General features: G+C 52.6%; 1 protein-coding gene across 4 annotated transcripts in view; it reads right to left on the reverse strand.

Annotated features, from left to right (window-relative positions):
- Positions 1-17,143, reverse strand: part of LOC121276428 (alanine aminotransferase 2-like) — a 74,685-nt gene that overhangs the window by 24,645 nt on the left and 32,897 nt on the right. For all 4 annotated transcript variants that reach the window (XM_041184814.1, XM_041184816.1, XM_041184812.1 and 1 more), the window contains 2 exons: positions 8,546-8,789; positions 7,975-8,054 (listed from right to left, as the gene is read on the reverse strand). In XM_041184814.1, the coding sequence (XP_041040748.1) occupies positions 7,975-8,054; positions 8,546-8,789 (324 nt within the window). The remainder of the gene's footprint in view (positions 1-7,974; positions 8,055-8,545; positions 8,790-17,143) is intronic.

A 17,143-nucleotide genomic window follows, 5' to 3' on the forward strand; every position in this document is an offset into this window, starting at 1 on the left:
GAGGTGCTCTTTTCCTTTTCCATTCTCTATCTTCTGCAGCCTTCAGGGAGACCGGGGCCAGGATTTTGCCCTGGTCGGACGGGCTGGGTGGGGTGAATGGGACCGGTCAGGGAAGCCCGCGATTTCAAGTCAATGAAGGCCCCCCCCACCCCCCCAGCATGAAACGCGGGCAGCAGCGCTGCCTGTGTGAGGTGTGGGGGGTGGGGGAAGGGGGGTTGAGGGGAGGGGGAACGACATGCGGGTAAATTTGCGTATGCGCGTGACAACGCGCTGGAAAAACTCCCTGAGGCACGGGTTAAAAATAAATCAGTTTAAAAGCATGTCCCCTCCTGTGTCCGTGTCGCATGAGCAGGGACTTGCTACTGATGACACATTAAAATTGTTATTTTATTTCTAATTGGTGTTGGAAACCTCAACCCGCCCGTAAGGTTGGAGGGGCAGTGAAAAATCTAATTCAATTATACATTTCATGGCCTTAATAGGCCTGTTAATTGTTGGCGGGAGCACTGTCGACTTCTGCTCACGCCGGCCGGCTGAAATATCGCCCGAGTGCGCGATGACATCAGGGAACTCGCCCAACGACATCGCGCATCATTGTACACGCGTTCAGGTTGAGCCCACGCCCTCCTGACCAGCAGGGCATTCTGCCCCATGGGGTTGAAAAGCTGCACGAGGTGGCACATTGACCTTCATTGCAAGGAGATTGCAGAACAAGAGTAAAGAAGCCTTGCTACAGTTGTACAGGGTTTTGGTGAGACCACAGCTGGAATACTGTCTGCAGTTTTGGTTTCCATGTTTAAGGAAGGATATACTCGCATTGGAGGCGGTACAGCGAAGGTTCACTAGATCGGTCCCTGGGATGACAAGGTTGTCCTATGAGGCGAGGCTGAGTAAACTGGGTCTATTCCGTCTGGAGTTAAGAATGAGAAGCTCTCCCACCTATCCCTGACCTTCTATCTTGCTCCACCCCCTCTTAAACAGTATAAAATCCATCACATTTCTACTTCTCTTTAGCTCTGAAGAAGAGTCACACGGACTCGAAACATTAACTCTGTTTCTCTCCCCACAGATGCTGCCAGAGCTGCTGAGTTTTTCCAGCATTTTCTGTTTTTATTTTAGATTTTCAGCATCTGCAGTATTTTGCTTTTATCTTCCGGAAGGAGATATCGTCCTGGGAGGGGTGCAGTGCAGATTCACCAGGATGATACCCAGTTAAAATGTTAAATTTTGAGGACAGGATGTATAGGTATGGAAGAATGGCTGATCTTTGTAAATGGTGGGCAGGCTTTGGGGAGTCAGGAGGTGAGTTACTTGCCACAGGATTCCTAGTCTCTGACCTGCTCTTGAAGCCACAGTATTTTATATGGCTAGTCCAGTTCAGTTTCTGGTCAATGGTAACCCCCAGGATGTTGATGGTGGGGTATTCAGTGATGGTAATGCCATTGAACATCAAGAGGTGATGGTTAGATTCTCTCTTGTTGGAGATGGGAATTGCCTAGTACTTGTGTGACATGAATATTACTTACCACTTCTCAGCTCAAACCTGGATATCGTCCAGGTCTTGCTGCATTTGGACATGGACTGCTTCAGTATCTGAGGGGTTGCGAATGGTGCTGAACATTGTGCAATCATCAGCGAACATCCCCACTTCTGACCTTCTGATGGAAGGAAGGTCATTGATGAAGCAGCTGAAGATGGTTGGGCCGAGGACACGACCCTGAGGGACTCCTGCAGTGATGTCCTAGAATGTGGATGTTGTGCTCCAAGTGTTCAGAGCGATCTGACCCCTGCTGACCCAGCGGTGCCAGTCTCACCATTGGCGACCCGCAGTAGGCTTCACTGATGAATGTAAGTAATGTGCGGCATATTCCTCTGTTGCTGACAGGTAAGCAGCACCTATATAAACACCCATGGAAGCAATATCTTACGTGACATTTAGAATGGAAAGAAGCAATGTAGCAGAGGGAAACAGCCAGGTTCCAGGGGATAAGGGAGGGACAAGCACTTTGGAGCAGACAACATTGCATGAGGCTCAATCCAAACCTCACCTCGCCTCAAGAACCAACAAGGTGTAAAATCAGGCACTGGCTCTGTGCTGAGGCTGCTCGTTCTGATTCACGCTACCTGCGGTAAGAGGTGCAGTGGGTCCTATTAGTGCGCAGGGCAAGGCCTTTGAGTACTTTGTATCGGTATTTACTAAGGAAGAGCGATCTGACATAACATCGGTAGAAGTGGAGAGTGTAGAAGTAATGGTTGTGGTGAAACTATCTTTCTATTTATTCATTCACAGGATGTGGGCTTCGCTGGCTGGGCCCAGCATTTATTGCCCATCCCTAATTGCCCCTTGAGAAGGTGGCGGTGAGCTGCCTTCTTGAGCCGCTGCAGTCCATGTGGTGTAGGTACACCCACACAGCCTGGATAGGCTGGGGCTGTTTTCCTTGGAGCAGAAAAGGCTGAGGGGGGACCTGATAGAGGTGTACAAAATTATGAGGGACATAGATAGGGTAGATAGGAAGAAACTTATCCCCTTAGCGAAGGGATCAATAACCAGGGGGCATAGATTTAAGGTAAGGGGCAGGAGGTTTAGAGGGGATTTGAGGAAAGATTTTTTCACCCAGAGGGTGGTTGAGAGGATGGTAGAGGCAGGAACCCTCACAATTAAGAAGTATTTAAATGAGTACTTGAAACACCATAGCATACAGGGTTATGGGTCAAGTGCTGGAAAATGGGATTCGAATAGATAGGTGTTTGATGGACACAATGGACCAAAGGGCCTGTTTCTGTGCTGTATAACTCTATGTTGTTAGGGAGGGAGGAGGTACTGGAAAGGCTGGATATACTCAGAGTGGATAAGTCACCTGGTCTAGGTTACTGACGGAGGTGGGGGTGGAGGGAGCAGGAGGGTTCACCTTCCAATTTTCCCGAGATACGGGGAGGTTCCAGAGGCCAATGAGTGAATTGCAAATGTGACACCCTTACTCAGGGAGGGGTGTGAGGACAGTGCTAGTAACTACAGGCCGGTTAGGTTAACATCAGTGGGAGCGGTAATCAGGGAAAACATCGCCAGGGTATTGGAGAGAGTTTATTAAGAGGAGCTAGCACCGGGATTTGTCAAAGGCACGACGTGCCTGACTAGTAGACTTGAATTTTTTGATGAGGTAACAGAGAAGGTTGATGAAGGGAATGTAATCAATGCTGTTTACATGGATTATCAGGACACCCTTGACCACATAAAAAGTTAAGAAAATCAAGATTGATAGAATAGGAGGGCAGTGTCAACTTGGGTAAAATCATTGGCTGAAGGTCAGAAAACAGCGAGCGTTGGCGAATGGCCATCATTCAGGCTGGAGGATGGTAGACAGCAGCATTGCCAAGGGTCAGTCCCAGTGCCACTGTGTGTTTTACATATACAAATGGGGGAGGGGCTGGCGTAGTGCTGTTGTCACTGGACTGGTAATCTCGAAACCCAGCGTAATGCTCTGGGGAACCTGGGTTTGAATCCCCAAAGGCAGAGGTGAAATTCAAATCCAATAAAAATCTGGAATTAAAAAGTCTAATGATGAACCTGTCCATTGTCGTAAAAAACCCTTCTGCTTCCTTTAGGGAAGGAAATCTGCTGTCCTTACCTGGACTACATGTAACTCCAGACCCACAGCAATGTGGTTGACTCTTAAATGGTTCGGTCCCTGAACAAGGGCAATTGGGGGGTGGGTGATAAATGCTGGCCCAGCCAGTGATGCCCACATCCCGTGACCTGGACATTAGAATATGAGTAAACATCCCAAATTTGTCAATGCCAAGCTTAGAGGTGTGGCAAACGGTGAGGATGATATGAATCATGAGCAGACAAGTGCCAGCTGGAATTTCAAACAATTTGGCAGGAAAGACAAAGAGGGGCAATATAGACTTCATGCCACAGTGTTCTAAAGTGTGTGCAGGGACAGACGGATCTGGCTGTTCATGTGCACTGTTAGGACAGAAGAATGGTTAGCAAAGCAAGTTGGGTCTTTGGCTACGTATGTAGAGGTAGAGTACAAAAGCAGGGAAGTTATGATTCTTTTATGGGATGTGGGTAAGGCCACTGAGTGGCTTGCTAGACCAGATTCCCTTGCCCTAAGGGACATTTGTGAACCAGTTTTTACAACAAACAATGATAGCTTCATGCTCACCACTACTGAGACTAGCTTTTCAATTCCAGATGTATTAACTAAATTTCAATTCCACCAGCTGCGGCAGTGGTGGGATTTGAACTTGTGTCCCCCAGGGCATTAGCCTGGGTATCTGGATTACTGGTCCAGTGACATTATCATGACACCACTGTCTCCCCATAAACCTCTGCTTAGGCCACATCTAGGGTAGTGTGTTCAGTTCTGGTCACCACACTTTAAGAAGGAGGTGAGGGTCCCTGACAGGGTGCGGAGGGGATTTACCAGAATGGTTCCAGCGATTGGGGGAGGGGGCAGTTTTAGCCGCAAGGTTAGATTGGAGAAGCTGGGGTTGTTCTCCTCGGGGTGAGGGCAATTGAGGGGAGATTTGATGGGGGATGTACAAGATTATGACAGGTTTAGATAAGGTAGACAAAGAAAGTCTCTTCCCATTCGCTGATGGTACAAGGACCAGGGGAGACAGATTTAAGGTTTCGGGCAAGAGGTACTGGGGGGATGTGAGGAAACACTTTTTTACACAGCGAGAGGTAATGACCCGGAACTTGAGGATAGTGGAAACTCACTACCACTAATAAACTTAACAGGTGAGCTGATAGATTTGACAGAGCTATTCAAAACTGACAGGGGTCTGGACAGAGTAGACAGGGAGAAACTGTTTCCATTGGTGGAAGGATCAAGAATGAGAGGGCATTGGTTGAAGGTAATCGACAGAAGGAGCAATGGAGACACGAGGAGAAAATTTTTCATGCAGTGAGTGGTCAGGGTTTGGAACGTGCTGCCTGAGAGTGTGGGGTGGAGAGAGGCTCAATCCAGTCTTCAAGAGGAAATCAGATTATTATCCAAAGGGAGAACGTGCAGGGTTACGGGGAGAAGGTGGGAGAATGTTACAAAGAGAACCAACACAGGTTCAATAGGCCGAATGGCCTCCTTCAGTGCAGCTTTGCTCTATGACTAGTCTTGTAATCTCTTGGATTAATGAGTGATCTCATTGAGGTGTCTATTGGTAGGTTGGATGGAGTGAACCTATTTCCTCTGGTGTGGGAGAGTCCAGGACAAGGGGCAGAATTCGAGCCCTGAACAGGCTTTTCAGGGGGAGATGTCAGTAAGTACCTCTTCACCCAAAGCAGAGTGAAACTCCGGAACTCTCTCCTCTAAAACGCTGTTGAGACTGCAGTTCAGTTCAGAATATCTAAACTGAGATTGATAAATTGTTAGATAAGGATATTTGCTGGACATGAGCCATAGTGCTGGCATGGAGTTAAGATTCAGCTGAGTCATGATCGGATTGAAGAGTAGAACATGCTTGAGGGTTCGAAATGGCTTCTTCCTGTTTCAATGTTCCTTATTTGGTGAGCCCACCGCCTCACACAATCCTTCATCTTTTTAAGGTCGCATTTTGTGAGCACAACAGTGAAATATCAAAAAGAGAAAAGTGAGGATTTGTATTGATGAGAGAGCTGATAAAGGTCTTAAACACTGGGAGGAGCAGGGCAGGAGGTGGGGACAGAATCTGGCTGTCAGTCCCACCTCCTGGACTGGGTCAAGGTGCATTTCAGAGGAAGTTAGAACTGGTTTGTTTGTCCATCATCATCAAGGGAAATGAATCAAGTATTTCATGTGGAGTGTGCTGGGAGAATCCAGTCTGACAGTTACTGACAGTCCCAGACTGTTACTGAAGTAATTCACAGGCAAATAATCACAGACAGGAGGGGACAAAGCCTAAATGGTTAATGAGAATTTCTGATGAACTGCCCTGCTCTCTACTCGACCTTCAACAGGCACTAGCTACACTCTCCCAGGAGGAACACCGTCCAATGGAGTCCCGAGTTCCACAGGAGGCCTGAACTACACTCAGCTTATATCTGTTGGGCTGGGAGAGAGAGGCCAATTAGACAGGAGTTGTCGGATTGGATTCCTGCACCAGATCCCTGTCCAGGGCTCCAGTTCCAGAGGGGCTGTTTACCCTCTCACTGTTCCCTTGGACAGGGTCAGGCTGCCCTTGGGATTGGAGCAGTGTAACTCACACTGAGCTTTCTACAGCAGACCATGTCCAGCGTTGCCCGGCTACGTGTCATAGAGGCAGAGAGTTTACAGCACAGAAACAGGCCCTTCGGCCCATCATGGCCAACAAGCCCCTATCTACTCTAGTCCCAGTTTCCAGCACTTGGCCCACAGCCCTGTACGCTGCGGAGTTTCAAATGCTCATCTAAATACTTCTTAAATGTTCTGAGGGTTTGTGCCTCTACCACCCCCTCAGGTAGTGAGTTCCAGATTCCCACCACCCTCTGGGTAAAAAAACCCCTCCTTACAGCCCCTCTAAACCTCCTGCCCCTTACCTTAAATCTATGCCCCCCTGGTTATAATGGAGGGATCACAGTGACAAACCATCACAACACCCCCCACACCCATAAACCCCCACATCTGTAACCCCCCCACCCATAACCCCTCTCACCCCACACCCATAAGCCCTCTCACCCCACACACGTAACCCACCACACCTGTAAACCCGCCCCTACCCATAACCCCGTCCACCCCACACCTATAACCCCCCACACCCGTAACCCCGCCCACCCCACACCCATAACCCTGCCCACCCCACACCCATAACCCCGCCCACCCCACACCCATAACCCCACCCACCCCACACCCATAACCCCGCCCACCCCACACCCATAACCCCGCCCACCCCACACCCATAACCCCGCCCACCCCACACCCATAACCCCTCTCACCCCACACCCATAACCCCTCTCACCCCACACACGTAACCCACCACACCTGTAAACCCGCCCCTACCCATAACCCCGTCCACCCCACACCTATAACCCCCCACACCCGTAACCCCGCCCACCCCACACCCATAACCCCGCCCACCCCACACCCATAACCCCGCCCACCCCACACCCATAACCCCACCCACCCCACACCCATAACCCCGCCCACCCCACACCCATAACCCCGCCCACCCCACACCCATAACCCCACCCACCCCACACCCATAAACCCCCACATCTGTAACCCCCCCACCCATAACCCCGCCCACCCCACACCCATAACCCCTCTCACCCCACACACGTAACCCACCACACCTGTAAACCCGCCCCTACCCATAACCCCGTCCACCCCACACCTATAACACCCCACACCCGTAACCCCGCCCACCCCACACCCATAACCCCGCCCACCCCACACCCATAACCCCGCCCACCCCACACCCATAACCCCACCCACCCCACACCCATAACCCCGCCCACCCCACACCCATAACCCCGCCCACCCCACACCCATAACCCCACCCACCCCACACCCATAAACCCCCACATCTGTAACCCCCCCACCCATAACCCCGCCCACCCCACACCCATAACCCCTCTCACCCCACACACGTAACCCACCACACCTGTAAACCCGCCCCTACCCATAACCCCGTCCACCCCACACCTATAACACCCCACACCCGTAACCCCGCCCACCCCACACCCATAACCCCGCCCACCCCACACCCATAACCCCACCCACCCACAACCATAACCCCACCCACCCCACACCCATAACCCCGCCCACCCCACACCCATAACCCCGCCCACCCCACACCCATAACCCCGCCCACCCCACACCCATAACCCCACCCACCCCACACCCATAACCCCACCCACCCCCCACCCATAACCCCGCCCACTGGACACCTATAACCCCGCCCACCCCCCACCCATAACCCCGCCAACCCCACACCCGTAACCCCCCAACTGTAACCCCGCCCCCCCCCCTCCCCCCCCCCACCATAACCAACAGATTTCAACAACATTACCTCATCGGCCATCAAGAAAAGTCCTTCCTCAGCAGCGAATCGGATCACATCCTCTATCACCTGCCTGCTTTGGACCTGACCTATAGGGAGAGAGAGGAGGAGAGGTCAGCTAGGGGGCGTGACCCTCGACCCAGACACCAGCTAGCGGGGGCGTGACCTCAAACCAGACACCAGCGAGGGGGGCATGACCCTCGACCCAGACACCAGCTAGCGGGGGCGTGACCCTCGACCCAGACACCAGCTAGGGGGGGCGTGACCCTCGACCCAGACACCAGCTAGGGGGGGCGTGACCCTCGACCCAGACACCAGCTAGCGGGGGCGTGACCTCAAACCAGACACCAGCGAGGGGGGCATGACCCTCGACCCAGACACCAGCTAGGGGGGCATGACCCTCGACCCAGACACCAGCTAGGGGGGGGCGTGACCCTCGACCCAGACACCAGCTAGGGGGGCATGACCCTCGACCCAGACACCAGCTAGGGGGGGCGTGACCCTCGACCCAGACACCAGCTTGGGGGGGCAGAAACTCTAGGCTATTCCTGGCCCTTTACCCAGTCTCTCCTCTAGTTACCTGTGGGGTTTCCAGGATTAATCACACAAAGTACTTTGGGGTTGCAGTGCCTCCTCGCTTCATTGAGTGCTCGCCGAAGTTCCTCGATGTTCAGTGCCCAGCAATTCTCCTCATCGAGGTAATAGTTCACCTGGACTGCGTTGAGTTCTGCGATAGCAGCTGAATAGAGTGGGTATTGTGGGATTGGGATCATGACTCCAGTCCTCGATTTGCCCTCACCAGACACCAGGAGCTTCAGGGTGGTCTGTGGAGAGACAACAATGTTGGACTTTCTAAGCTGGCTGTGTTATAAATTGTCTCCTTTCATTCAAGGTAAAAATGGAGTCATTTGGAGAGGGGACTCGAACTTCATTTGGAGTCTGCCCGGAGACAAGCCCACGTGACCTGGCTAGTTATGGAGACGGAAACTTGGGGGCCTGAATCTTACATTTTCCGGGTGTGTGTGCGATCGCCGCACCCAATCCCCCACCCCCCCCCCCCTCCCGAACCCAATTTCGTGCTGTTTGGCTAATGAGAAAGGTTCAGTACTGCGAGGTGGGTGGGGGGGGGGGGTGGGGGTGGGGTGAGGGTGAGGGTGCAGGAAGAGGGCGGGCGCAGAGGGAAGGGTGAGGGCTGGCGCTCCCCGAAGGCTGACAGCTGCTGTGGAGCTGACTGAAGGGAACCTGCGGTACAACTTAGGAATGAAATGAGCTCCATAAGCTGCTGCAGACGGTAACAATACTGTCACTGCAGGCGCCTGGTAGCAGCAGCAGATAGCAGATCACCCCCTCAAACACCCTGGTTCCTTTTATTTAATGCCGGATGTTTCAAGCTGCTCTGGAGGTGGTTTGTAGTGAAAGTGTGGAGGCCGCCTGGCCGCTTTGCCAGACGTCTTCTCAAAAGCCAACACAGGTCAGGAACCCGCACCCCCGAGTGAACAGCTTTGAACTCTGGTCTTAAATTCAAAGTAAGGGGCAAGACACGAAGGAAGAGGGAGAGGACCTTGCTGGGCCGAGACTCTTGGACGGTCAGGGTCAGTCAGACCGGTGGGTGGGGGAGGGGTTGGACTCGCTGAAAGTACCTGTCATGCCAGGCAGAAGGAAAGGGTTAAATCATCCCGGCTGATCCAGGGGGCTGTTGAGGACAGGACCTCTGTTGGAGGAAACAGGGAATGTGGAGAGTTAAAAGACCACAGGGGTCACCGGAGGGCACCTCGTGATGGGAAGTCTGTGCGATTATGGTCGGAGGCCTTCGGGAAGGTTCACCCAGGTGGAGCAGGGAGGAGAGAACCTCTTAAAGTCAGGGGGAGCTTGGGGGCGTTAAACACAAGCGATGATATCTGTGGAAAATGTGGGGTAATGTATAAACGTGGTGTGGTATTTTTGGTGGCATTACGAAGTTAATGAGAAGTACCTTTTCTGTATTGTAGAGTATTCGCTTCCCACTGAGCTATATTTAGTCCATGTTAACTGAGTGCTCGTTACAGTAAACATCTCAAAAACGCGAAATCATGTTGGGCAATATTTTGCCCTGGTCACAGGTAAATTCATATCTCTTTTCAAAAGTTATCAGTCTCTATAGGGATGATGATAACACAGCAGACGAGCTGATTCATTCCCAAGGGGATAGTCCACTTGCTGTGGATATGGAGCTGTTCCTGGGAGCGCCGTCCCACATGGGGACGGATCATAGGAGATGGCTTCGTTCTCACCTGCCTGGGAAGATGGTGACTCGGTTTAGGTTCTCATCTGAAAGATAACACATTTATAAGGGTGGCATACCCCTGGAGTGACCCTCTGACAGTGCTGCACTCCCTCAGTACTGACCCTCCGACACCGTGGTGCTCAGTTGGTACTGACTCTCAGTACTGACCCTCTGACTGTGCAGCACTCCCTCAGTACTGACCCTCTGACAGTGCAGCACTCCCTCAGTACTGACCTTCTGACAGTGCAGCACTCCCTCAGTACTGACCCTCTGACTGTGCAGCACTCCCTCAGTACTGACCCTCTGACAGTGCAGCACTCCCTCAGTACTGACCTTCTGACAGTGCAGCACTCCCTCAGTACTGACCCTCCAACACCGTGGTGCTCAGTTGGTACTGACTCTCAGTACTGACCCTCTGACAGTGCAGCACTCCCTCAGTACTAATCCTCTGACAGTGCAGCAATCCCTCAGTACTGACCCTCTGACAGTGCAGCACTCCCTCAGTACTGACCCTCTGACAGTGCAGCACTCCCTCAGTACTAACCCTCTGACAGTGCGGCGCTCCCTCAGTACTAATCCTCTGACAGTGCAGCAATCCCTCAGTACTGACCCTCTGACAGTGCAGCACTCCCTCAGTACTGACCCTCTGACAGTGCAGCACTCCCTCAGTACTGACCCTCCAACACCGTGGTGCTCAGTTGGTACTGACTCTCAGTACTGACCCTCTGACAGTGCAGCACTCCCTCAGTCCTGACCCTCTGACAGTGCGGCACACCCTCAGTACTGCGCTTGAGAGTTAATTTTGAGTTCTGTTTTTAATTAATTGAAATGGGATTCGATCACACACCTGTCTGCCTTGGAGTAATAGTTTCCATCCAAGAAAAATAGTCACACGTAATCCGATCACATCTAATCTCCCTATTTTGATATAATGTTTACTTTTTGCCCGGATGTGGGCTGGCTGGGCCAGCATTTGCTGTCGATCCCGATCCCTCACTCCCCTGGAGAAGCTGATGTTGGAGCAGCTTTGTTGAACTTGTCACAAAACAATAATAATTTCAGAAACCTACTTTACAATCAACCAGAAAAGTATAATGGGTGTGAGTGAAATTGGTTCTGTGTGATTTAATTAAATTAAAGTCAGACAGGCTGTCATGAAGCTATTAATATATATAATATTATTGGAAATTATTTTTAAAAAATAGAGGTTAAGTCTATGGGTGTGTTTTAATTGGATGAAAGGCAGCTAGTCTGGGTGCTTTGATATGTACTAGTTTTGAGGTGTAAACAGAGAGATAGAGTGTATTTGCATTTTGTTGAATAGAGCATTCAAGAAGGGGAGTGAAATCTGGCATCTAACTAGACCTACATCTGGCATGGACAGAGTAGATAGACAGAATCTTTTTCCCAGGGTGGAAGAGTCAATTACTAGGGGACATAGATTTAAGGTGAGAGGAGAAAACTATAGAGGAGATGTGCGGGGCAAGTTTTTTATGCAGAGGGTAGTGAGTGTCTGGAATTCGCTGCCAGAGGAGGTGGTGGGAGCAGGTACGATAGTGGTGTTTAAGAGGCAGCTTGACAAATACATGAATAGGATGGGAATAGAGGGATACGGACCCCGGAAGTGCAAAATGTTTTAGTTGACGGGCAATATGATCAGCGCAGGCTTGGAGGGCCGAAGGGCCTGTTCCTGTGCTGTACTTTTCTTTGTTCTTTGTTCTTTGTTCTAACTAGCTGAGACCAAGTAATATGTTTATATCACTAATAAAATTGGTACTATGAAAGGGGTTTTATTGTTAGAAGAGGTGGAGTTCAAAGAGGCTGGTAATAGAATGAGAATTTACATTCAATGAGATGTGCTGGGTATAACCAATAGCAATTTGTGTGCGTGCAGGGCAGAGGCAATGTAAGATCAAAGTAGCTGTGAGCCTCCCACTGTCTCCACAGGAACCAAAGTGAAAGGAACCTCATTTTGAATTTGTAAGGTAAAAATGCTTTGCCTGGTGTTTGGTTAAGTCTATGGGTTGCTGTTGCCTTAATGGAGATTAGTTTAGGAATGTGTTAAAAGTTATGACAGTGGTAATTTGTAACCATGTGTATGTGTTTAACTTGTGTAAATTAATAAATGTCTCGTGTAGTTTGATATAAAAACCTCTCGAGAACTGGTGGTCTTATTCCTGAATCAAACATACCACTTGAAAATATAGGTTATGATAATTGTCTAAAGTTTCCCTCTGCGATTTTTTAATAACTCAGCTTCACCAAGTGCATCGGTTGTAACAGAAAGGGCTGCTAGCTTGAAATGATCAGAAGAAAGTAGAGGCAAAAGGCATTTGAAATGCTAATGGTTAAACATGGATAATGTGGGAAAGAAATTTCCATTTTTAGATAAGGTTGTTTGGGTTTCAAAGGGATGTTGGGATGTTTACAACTAACAAGATAAATAGAGCAAGGTTATTACTTTTATTTTTCCAAAAAGGTACTGACCACATTAGCACCAAGACGAATTTTTATATTAAGAATTGAACCCTGAACTTTGACTCAATGTGCCCCTGAACTACTAGTCCTGACAGCAAATTTCACATCCTTACAGCAGGTTCCAGAAAGACGTTTCTCCTGTCCATTGGAAACAATTCATTTTGTGTCGACAGCTCCTGGTGTTGATATCTCAATCCTGTGACTGTCTCCTTTCCATCTCGTCCTGTCCATCTTTCACCATCTGAAACTTTCCAATGACACTGGCCGGGGATCTGTTCTAATGTAGTTCCCTTTCAGCATCTGTATTTGCTCATCCACTCACACGGCACCATTCTTCTCACTATTTCCGAGAGGCTATTTCACCTCATCCTTATCATCTCTTGGGCTGCTCAGTCCCTCTCCTGGGACCTGAGGGGGAGGGTGGATGGCCACTGGTCCTTTTTGTCACAGGACACTCCTCCGCTGAGGGGGAGTGACCGCTAGTCCCTCACTCCCCGGTCACTCCTCCGCTGAGGGGCAGTGACCGCTAGTCCCTCACTCCCCGGCCACTCCTCCGCTGAGGGGGAGTGACCGCTAGTCCCTCACTCCCCGGCCACTCCTCCGCTGAGGGGGAGTGACCGCTAGTCCCTCGCTCCCCAGCCACTCCTCCGCTGAGGGGCAGTGACCGCTAGTCCCTCACTCCCCGGCCACTCCTCCGCTGAGGGGGAGTGACCGCTAGTCCCTCGCTCCCCGGCCACTCCTCCGCTGAGGGGGAGTGACCGCTAGTCCCTCACTCCCCGGCCACTCCTCCGCTGAGGGGGAGTGACCGCTAGTCCCTCACTCCCCGGCCACTCCTCCGCTGAGGGGCAGTGACCGCTAGTCCCTCACTCCCCGGCCACTCCTCCGCTGAGGGGGAGTGACCGCTAGTCCCTCACTCCCCGGCCATTCTTCCACTGAGGAGGAATGACTACTGGCCCCTCGCACTGGCTACTCAAAGACAAGGAATGACCATTCACCCTTGGCTCACCACTGACTCCTCTGGCTGATAGAGGGACCATTGGCCCTCCCCAGTCACTCCTGTGGGAGATGTGGAATGATCATCAGCCCCTCCTCCTCACCGGTCATACCCATTGGGTGATGTAGAGTAACTATCTCATGGTGCCGTGTGTCTGTCTGTGTGTTTGGAGTGTGAGAGAGGGGGACGAAGATGGACTGAACAAGGAGGAGGGAGGGAGAGGGGGGCAGGATTGGAATAACCTTGGGTTTGCGGACAGATGTTATGAGGTAGCAGATGATGTGTGCCAGATAGTTCAAATCCACAAGGGAACTTGATCGCGCTATCACAACCATTTTGCATTTTGTATTTATTGTGAAATGCATGCACTGAATTCAGAAGTAATACGTCCATCAAGACTTTTAGAGATTTAAAAAAAAACTAATTTAAAATATTTATTGACAAAAGAGAAGATTTCAAGCACATACATTGAACTACAACTTACTACTATAATAACTCCCAAAATTCCTGATTAACCTGACTCCCAGTTACACCCCCTTTAAGGCAATGGTCCAACAGTAGAGAGAGCGTGGGAGGGAGCGGGAGAGAGAAAGAGAGAGAGAGAGAAAGAGAGAGAGAAAGAGAAAGAGACAGAGGAGGGCGAGTGCGAGAAGGAGAGAGGGGGGCATGAAGGTGAGCTTGCACGAGCATGAGCACCCGAGAGAGAGCCCAAGAGAGACAGTGTGAGAGTGAGGGGGGGAGAGAGAGAGACCGAGCGAGAGACGGAGAGAGAGACCGAGCGAGAGAGGGAGAGACAGTGCGAGCGAGCGAGGGAGGGAGAGAGAGAGAGCGAGCGAGCGAGGGAGCGAGGGAGAGAGAGAGCGAAGGAGAGAGAGAGAGAGCGAGGGAGAGAAAGAGAGACCGAGGGAGAGAGAGAGCGAGGGAGGGAGAGAGCAAGGGAGAGAGAGAGAGAGGGACGGAGAGAGAGAGCGAGGGAGGGAGAGAGCGAGGGAAGGAGAGAGCAAGGGAGAGAGCGAGGGAGAGAGCGAGGAAGAGAGAGAGAGCAAGGGAGAGAGAGAGCGCAAAGGAGAGAGAGAGAGCGAGGGAGAGAGAGAGAGAGCGAGGGAGAGAGAGCGAGGGAGGGAGAGAGAGCGAGGAAGGGAGAGAGCAAGGGAGAGAGAGCAAGGGAGGGAGAGAGAGCGCAAAGGAGAGAGGGAGAGTGAGGGAGAGAGCGAGCGAGGGAGAGAGAGAGCGAGGGAGAGAGAAAGCGAGGGAGAGAGAGAGCGAGGGAGAGAGAGAGCGAGGCAGGGAGAGAGCGAGGGAGGGACAGAGTGAGGGATGGAGAGAGCGAGGGAGGGAGAGAGCGAGCGAGGGAGAGAGAGAGCGAGGGAGAGAGAGAGTGCGAGGGAGGGAGAGAGCAAGGGAGGGAGAGAGAGTGAGGGAGGGAGGGAGAGAGAGAGAGAGCGAGGGAGGGAGGGAGAGAGAGTGAGAGAGGGAGTGAGCAAGAGAGGGAGAGAGCAAGAGAGGGAGAGAGTAAGGGCGAGAGCGAGGGAGAGAGAGCGAGGGAGGGAGAAAGCGAGGGAGGGAGAGCGAGGGAGAGAGAGAGCGAGGGAGAGAGTGAGTGAGAGAGAGAGTGGGAGAGAGAGAGAATGAGGGAGAAAGAGAGCGAGGGAGAGAGTGAGTGAGAGAGAGAGTGGGAGAGAGAGAGAATGAGGGAGAAAGAGAGCGAGGGAGAGAGAGAGCAAGGGAGGGAGAGCGAGGGATGGAGGGTGTGAGGGAGGGAGAGCGTGAGCGAGGGAGAGAGCGAGGGAAAGAGAGAGCGAGGGAGAGAGTGAGGGAGGGAGAGAGAGAGTGAGGGAGAGAGCGAGCGATGGAGAGAGCGAGCAAGGGAGAGAGCGAGCAAGGGAGAGAGCGAGCAAGGGAGAGAGCGAGGGAGGGAGAGAGTGAGGGGGGGAGAGCGAGGGAGGGAGAGAGCAAGGGAGGGAGAGAGCGAGGGAGAGAGCGAGCGATGGAGAGAGCGAGCAAGGGAGAGAGCGAGCAAGGGAGAGAGCGAGCAAGGGAGAGAGCGAGGGAGGGAGAGAGCGAGGGAGGGAGAGAGAGAGTGAGGGAGAGAGCGAGCGATGGAGAGAGCGAGCAAGGGAGAGAGCGAGGGAGGGAGAGAGTGAGGGGGGGAGAGAGCGAGGGAGAGAGCGAGGGAGAGAGCGAGGGAGGGAGAGAACAAGCGACGGAGAGAGCGAGCGAGGTAGAGAGAGAGCGAGGGAGAGAGAGAGAGCGAGGGAGAGAGAGAGTGAGGGAGAGAGAGAGAGAGGGACGGAGAGAGGGAGGGAGAGAGCAAGAGAGCGAGAGAGCGAGAGAGCAAGAGAGCGAGAGAGCGAGGGAGCAAGAGAGCGAGGGAGAGAGAGAGAGCGAGGGAGAGAGAGAGAGCGAGGGAGAGAGAGAGCGAGCGAGAGAGAGAGAGAGGGACGGAGAGAGGGATGGAGAGACCCAGCGAGGGAGAGAGAGAGCGAGCGAGAGAGAGAGGGAGGGAGAGAGCCAGCGAGGGAGAGAGCCAGCGAGGGAGAGAACGAGGGAGGGAGAGAGCGAGAGAGCGAAGGAGAGAGGGAGAGAGGGAGGGAGAGAGCAAAGGAGGGAGGGAGAGAGCGAAGGAGGGAGGGAGAGAGGGAGGGAGAGAGCGAGGGAGAGAGAGAGAGCAAGGGAGAGAGAGAGCGCAAAGGAGAGAGAGAGAGCGAGGGAGAGAGAGAGCGAGGGTAGGAGAGAGCGAGGGAGGGAGAGAGCGAGGGAGGGAGAGAGCGAGGGAGGGAGAGAGAGTGAGGGAGGGAGAGAGAGAGAGAGCGAGGGAGGGACAGAGAGTGAGAGAGGGAGCGAGCGAGTGAGAGAGAGCGAGGGAGAGAGAGAGGGAGGGAGAGAGCCAGCGAGGGAGAGAGCCAGCGAGGGAGAGAACAAGGGAGGGAGAGAGCGAGAGAGCGAAGGAGAGAGGGAGAGAGGGAGGGAGAGAGCGAAGGAGGGAGAGAGCGAGGGAGAGAGAGTGCGAGGGAGAGAGCGAGAGAGGCAGAAAGCAAGGGAAGGAGAGAGGGTGGGGGAGAGCGAGGGAGGGAGAGAGAGAGGGAGAGAGAGCGAGCGAGGGAGAGAGCGAGCGAGGGAGAGAGAGAGCAAGGGAGAGAGAGAGCGAGGGAAAGAGAGAGCGAGGGAGAGAGAGAGCGAGGGAGAGAGAGAGGGAGGGAGGGAGAGAGGGAGGGACAGAGCAAGGGAGAGAGCGAGGGAGGGAGAGAGCAAGGGAGGGAGAGAGCGAGGGGGTAGAGAGCGAGTGAGGGAGAGAGAGCGAGGGAGAGAGAGAGCGAGGGAGAGAGTGAGTGAGGGAGAGAGTGAGGGAAAGAGAAAGAGGGAGGGAGGGAGAGAGGGAGGGAGAGAGCAAGGGAGAGAGCGAGGGAGAGAGAGAGAGCGAGGGAGAAAGCGAGCGAGGGAGA

Source organism: Carcharodon carcharias, chromosome 3 (genome assembly GCF_017639515.1).
Source record: "Carcharodon carcharias isolate sCarCar2 chromosome 3, sCarCar2.pri, whole genome shotgun sequence".
Taxonomy (NCBI): Eukaryota; Metazoa; Chordata; class Chondrichthyes; order Lamniformes; family Lamnidae; genus Carcharodon; species Carcharodon carcharias.